The sequence below is a fragment of the Macadamia integrifolia genome, chromosome 1 (genome assembly GCF_013358625.1).
Source record: "Macadamia integrifolia cultivar HAES 741 chromosome 1, SCU_Mint_v3, whole genome shotgun sequence".
Lineage (NCBI taxonomy): Eukaryota > Viridiplantae > Streptophyta > Magnoliopsida > Proteales > Proteaceae > Macadamia > Macadamia integrifolia.
In genome coordinates, this window is record NC_056557.1 from 5,514,211 (window position 1) to 5,520,712 (window position 6,502).

The 6,502-nt window shown below is 38.7% G+C and overlaps 1 protein-coding gene across 1 annotated transcript; it reads right to left on the reverse strand.

The window, feature by feature from the left end:
• Positions 1-1,627: 1,627 nt before the first annotated feature.
• On the reverse strand, positions 1,628-2,333 carry LOC122075322. The gene has a single exon (XM_042640313.1). The coding sequence runs from the start codon at positions 2,242-2,244 to the stop codon at positions 1,816-1,818; it is 429 nt and encodes a 142-aa protein (XP_042496247.1). The 5' UTR covers positions 2,245-2,333; the 3' UTR covers positions 1,628-1,815.
• Between the last annotated feature and the right edge of the window lie 4,169 nt (positions 2,334-6,502).

Below are 6,502 nucleotides of genomic sequence, written 5' to 3' on the forward strand. Positions count from 1 at the left end.
GTTGGATGTTTATATTTAAATTGATATTCTCCCCCCCCCTGAAAATTTTGATAACCTAGGTCAATATGCATGGTACATTTGATTGGTCATAATATCATGCAGACAACATAACGGCTATATATTATGCTATTTACAGAAAGCTAAACAGATATTATACTATCATAAACCTAATACATGGCGGAAATGAAGATTACATGTGTCTAGAATTTAGCTATAGCTAACAATGGGAGAAATCACTATAATTTTGAATAAGTCCTTGTGGTGTATGACCTGACTTTGGGCAGAGACTCCACCTTCTTTCGCTTTCTTAGAGAAAATAGAATTTCGGCACTTTTGGGGTTTCTAGCCTTTTGATGATTTAGAGGTTCGGCACTCTCTGTGCTTCTTTGGGGAATTCTTACGTAGATCTAGAATTTCTAGGGTTTTTAGAATTCTGGAATTTTTTTGGTTTTCTTGGGATTTTTCTGGATTTCTACAAGAAATTACGGTTTTAGAAGCATTTCTAATGGCCCATTTATCTTCTACTTTTTCTTGATACTTAATTTATTTGTCTTACACTTTATAAAATTTAATATGTCATCAATAATTTAGAAAATAATTTACATTTAATTACATTCAATAATTGATAGAAAATATCAATATATAGTTTATAAACGATATTGAGCTAGTATGTTGGTCTGACTCGGACTTATAAAGGGTCAGATAGGTTTAACCATCAGACTAAATCCTTGCTTCGGGAGTTGTAGAAACAAAACCCTAAAAGCGATGCAGAAGGTAATAGAAAAACAAGAACAAACAATGTACACAGGTTTACGAGGTTTGGCAAGATTGCCTACGCCCTCGGTGAGATAAGATTCTGCTTCACTAAATCAATGGAGAATAGGGTTACAACACTCATCCTCACACCCCTCAGTATTGCTTACATTACAGAGAAAAAAAACTTCACTACAAATATATAGCAAAAACCCTCAATCCGGAAAGTACAAAATTGCCCTCAAATAAATAATTCGAGCAGGGGCCTCCTGCCCCCCTTGCAACCCCCACGGCCCACTTATCTCAAAATGGGACTGCCGTTTTGTCTTGTCGAGGCACCTGCACCAATACTTCCTAGATTAAACTGCGATGAAATACAAGACATCGGACACCAACTATCTCCACCTTGGCTTGAATTCTGTTGAGCCTCCTATAAAGATGAACTGTGGAAGTCTTCATCCCCGTACTTCATCAGAGGTACAAACCCATCCCTCATCTTCAACAATGAGTAATATTAACCAAGTGCCTCCCTGGATTAAACTTCGATGGAATACAAGACATTGTACACCAACAAGATGAATGATTATACCGGGCTGACCTTAAGCCCAACACGTTCATTAATCGGGCCAGTTCAGGTTTCAAATGGTAGGCTGGGGCCTGAAATTGACACCCCGGTAAATAGGACATAAGTGAGGACCAAATTGATTGTGAGCCACTAACATGAATCAGGTTTGGCCTACCTATTTTGATGGGCTTGGTGTGTTTAAATTATAAAACATATTTTAATTTCTGGCTTCCTCATAGCTGAGGAGATTTTCTGTAACGATGACAACTAATAGTCATTTGTATGATGGAGTGCACAAACCCACACGAATGCACAAAATCAAAAGTGGAATTCAATGATATAAACAAAGATGTAATCTGCGCCACTGTTTTTAAATAATCTAGTACATTCAAATATAATTTGGTCATGAAGAGAGGATACAGGGATACAAAGACTCATAGAAAAGGAACTAAATACATATCATATCTTGGAATTGATATTTCACTAGTTACGATTTTTTACTGGAGATAAGCCTTCTTTTCTTCTTCATTCATAAAAGATATGATGGGGAAGGACTTGCCGACTCCCATGGATGACTTGAAGGAGATCTTGTTGCCATCAATGTACATTTCTGCTATGGGAACCCACAACATCATCTGCTTAGCCTTGCAACCAGTCATCTTCTTCATCCTCCCCTTCTCCACATATGCCGTGGTCTCGGCGGCATAGCTGTTCTTGGTGTTGGTTGCAACATTGAAATGCTCATAGGCAGCCTTGCATTTCCACCACACGAAACCGGTGGCTCTCACCCTCCCGCATTCCACCAGCTCTCCCGTGGGAAGGACACCAGTAGGGAATCCAAGCTCTTTCATCAGCTCTGCCGAAAATCGCTCACAAGCTTCCTTTCCTCTTACAATTTCAGCCCCTGCTCTCTCATCAGTAGCCATTTTCGGATCAATTGATAGATAGAATGTTAAGGAACTAATTAATGGAGGAACTCTTGCTCTTAACTACTTATTGTTGTTAAAGAGTGAGCTATGGTGTTTGTGATGAAGTATGAGAACGAAAAGCATTGGTATTTATAGAGTTAAAAGACTCGGCAATCAATTATCATTGACTTGGAATAGTATTTTAATTATATAGGCCAATTTTGACTAACTACATGTGCGAGAGCAAGACCTTTGAGAATAAACAATGTCTGATAAGTAATTCACATCTATCACACATTGTTTATTGTCTCAATTGTTTGATCAAGCTAGCGGTCCTAGAACCATTGAATTGAAATGATGGTTCCAATGTTAGACTTGACATTTCCTATCTTTGAATTGGTATTTCTATAAAGGTATGTCATAATTAAGAGGGTTGCCAATTGAGACCCGGTCAACTGTTCATATAATTGGTCTATTCAACTCGGAATAAATTTCATACCAAATATAAAATAAAATAAAACTCAAAATAAATTAACGTCCGCCTCAATAATTAACTGTTTAGTGAAGTCTATACCTCTGTAAGGTTGTAGTGTGCAACGTCCACATTCACCAGGAAGTCTCGAGTTCAATCAGCATCCAAAATGAGACTAGTACATCTCATGCATTTTTTTTTTTACTAAACCCTTATGTTACCAAAAAAAAAAAAAACTCTAAGTACAGATTTTATGGATTTCCAAGATTAAACACTTATTAAGATTCAAAATACTTAATTTTATTTAGGCAATGGGCTTACACAAAGACAATTGAAAGCAACTCATGGGCTTAGGACGTCCAATTATGTAAATAAAATGCCTTAAAAATCTATAAGAATTAGGGAAATTTATGATGCCACCCATCGTGGTATGTCACTTCTAACGAAATACCCCTTGCATTATTGACAATTAGAATTGGACCACCTAGCATCAATCACTGTTAAGTGTTGAAGACCTATAAGAGATTATCGGTGAATTTTTTCTGGCCCGTTATGCAAATGAATGTCGCGGAATATGTCAAACTGTGCCTCGTGTGTCAACAAACCAAGTATAATACTAATAAGCCTACAGGGTTGCTCATGCCTCTACCTATATTCCCTCTCAAGTTTGGGCAGACATTTGTATGGATTTTGTTGTTGCTCTTCCAGTAGCTAAAGGGATGTCTGCTATTCTATAGTAATTGATAGACTGACCAAGTACTGTCATTGGGTGTTTTACCTGCTTGTTTTAATGCCACATCTACTGCAGACTTGTTAACTCTAAGGTTATATGGAGTTCCCAAGTCAATAATCTCAGGTGAGGCATCTCCATGTATGGTCTTTCAAAGGCAAGGAACCAATTTGGATACTCGCTAGTGGTACAAATGAACAATGCAAATTCACCATCAGTCAGCAACACTCGGTTGTGCCAAGCCTTAACAATCAGACGCACGTGTTAGATAATCAGGAAGGTGAAGCTCCACCAGATCCTTAGGAATGGATTGCATGAGTTCATGGTATTGATGCATGATTCTATTAGGCAAGTAGAATGAAGTGCGGGTCAGCCCCAACATCCTCACATAGTTGTAACCACCTGAACTCACCACCGACTTGTCCTCCATCGTCCGACAGACATGCAACGGACTTCCCAATACCACATGTTCTAGAGCATTGCAACCCATTCATCTAACGTGTAGTCATCATCATCAATGTTGGCACGAGATTTGTACGGAGACGCACTAAAATGCGCATTGACAAGAGGGTTAGCGGTAGCCAGACACAAGAAGCCAAATTTGGGGCAAGAATGTGTAACATCAGCTCAACACTTAAGCACAAATGCAACAATAACGAAAATGAAAGTGGAACACTTGAAGCAGATACGGACTTCTGACGAAAGATTCCCCACGATTGTAGTCTCCATAACTTATCCAATCCAGACCAAGCATGGTCTCAGCCAAGACAATTGGTATGATGTCACATGTCTTCTTCAATTGTCTCACAATATCAATAATTATTGGAGAAGCACCATGATGACCTGTTCTTAGGAGGTAGCGTGCAATAACAAAGAAAAGAAAAGCATTGTCATGCAGATGATGTAAAGTTTCTTACCTGAAGAACAATAGGGAAAAACACTTGAAAAGAGCGTAAACATCAATAGAATGTCCTAACATGAACTCCTTGAGTTCCCAATCAAGCAACCCGAAGAAGGTCAGGATGTCCTCGGTATAATCATCTTTCACCGAGGGAACAATCATTGCATCCGAGTGAGGAGACAAGAAGTAATGCTTAAATTCCTTATACATAGGGAAAATCTCATAGTCGTTGAGACAAAACTTATGGGGACCAAGATCCCACACTCTAGTTGATCCAAAGAGGAGGTTCCAATTCAACTTGATCATTTACATATTTAAAGATGGGATGAAGATGGTAATGTTAAGTTTGTCTCGAATTCTTGATCCGTTTTGAAGATTGACCCAATCCGACATATTTTGGTGGCGACCCGAATGGGAAATTTTCTGAGATCTATGATAGAAGCAGAGGGACTGGGCTGATAGGTCGACCCGCGATTTGGCATATATATAATGTACTGTTGCTTGTTGAGAAAGTCATTGTATTCTAGGGTTTTTTCACGCAGCAAGGGGTTTCAGGGCGAGTTTTTTCCTCGCCGCTGCTAGGGTGTAAATCTCTATTTTGCATAGTGAATCATCTTCTTCTTCGCCCGAGGACGTAGCACACCACCCTGGTGTGTGAACCTCGTTAAATCTCTGTGTCGTACAGATCTATTGTCTCTTTATTATTCGTGTTTCTTGGTGTTTGATCTAACAGGTAATGACCTAAGACGACAAGATCCTCCTCCACCATATCCTACATCCACTTGCTCAAAGCTCGGTTCATCACGAATGGCTACAGAAACCCCAAGTATGGAGACTTGGTAGCACCCACACAACAAAACGTTCAAGTTCGATCACTTGAATGAACAAGAGAGAAAATAATAATCACAATAGAAGAGAAGCAAACCATAGGCAAGTTGTAAGAACTCTATGACCTCAAAAGTGGAGGAAACAAAGCTCTACAAGTCCAAATTATAGCAAAAAACTCTCACAAACTAGTCCATCACTTCATAATGGGAGGTTTTGAAATTGGCATGTTTTAAAAAGGAAGCAAATCTGAGCAAATCCGATGCTCCATACAACAAAACCAGCATAGTTGGCATACAACCGACGTCGGTCATTGAACAACCGGCATTGGATATATCACCCACCATCGAGTTATAAATTTTTTTAGGAAAAAAGCCAAATCCAACATCAATTGGTCCCGGCTTGACACAACTTGAGCCACAACCGACGTCGGCGAATGATTAATCGTTGTCGACCCTACATGCCACTGAAGGACTGTAGAACTTAAAGTTTAGAGGCCAAATCCGACAATAGTTGGCCCGGTTTTACATCATTTGCTCCATACCCGACGTCGGACTGAGTGTGCACACAGGAAATTTAGCCGAACTTAAGTTTGGGAATTTTGGGAGTTTACATGATCCAACCTAGGCTACTAGACATGCTTGCACAAGGGGTCACACATGGTTATCTACGCTTAGAATCTAAACTTCTACCTTGTATTAAACAATGCAAACAAGAAGGAAATAGAAACATACATGTACACAATTTCAAATTGCACCACATTGGGAATTAAAAACCTGGAGACTAGAAAAAACAATCAAAAAACACTAACCTTACAGGTGCAAGGGATTTATCGCACGATGGGCTGCCATCTCCTTCCCCAACAACTGCTCATGTGCACAGGGGATCTTGCTTGGAATCCAACAAGCTCAGTTGAAAGGATGGAAGATTACAGTGATCTAGAGCAACTCTGAAGAATTAGAAACTTTATTTTTTGATCAAAAAACCACCTCATGGCCTTGGAGCATCATTCCCCATTTTCTTGATATCTATAACACCCTCTCTTCTCTATCGGTTTGGCTTAGGCCCACCAATGATGTGGTTATTCGTTTAACCCATCTAGCATACAATGCAATGCACTGCCAAAAAATCTTTTAATATGTAATGACAACATTAATGTGCTTGACTTTTTATCTATTTAAATATATATATATATATATATATATATTTTTTTTCTTTTAAATAAGTAATATAATTGAAAGATCTGGATCCTACATTATCCAAAACTTACAAAAGAAAAATAAAATGTAATAAAATAAAAACATAGCCTTGCATATGAGGGAAATTTCATACGGATGCTATTCTCTTT

Bases quoted from the DNA above. Each gene is read 5' to 3' on its own strand.
- LOC122075322 (XM_042640313.1), bottom strand. From the start codon at position 2,244: ATGGCTACTGATGAGAGAGCAGGGGCTGAAATTGTAAGAGGAAAGGAA.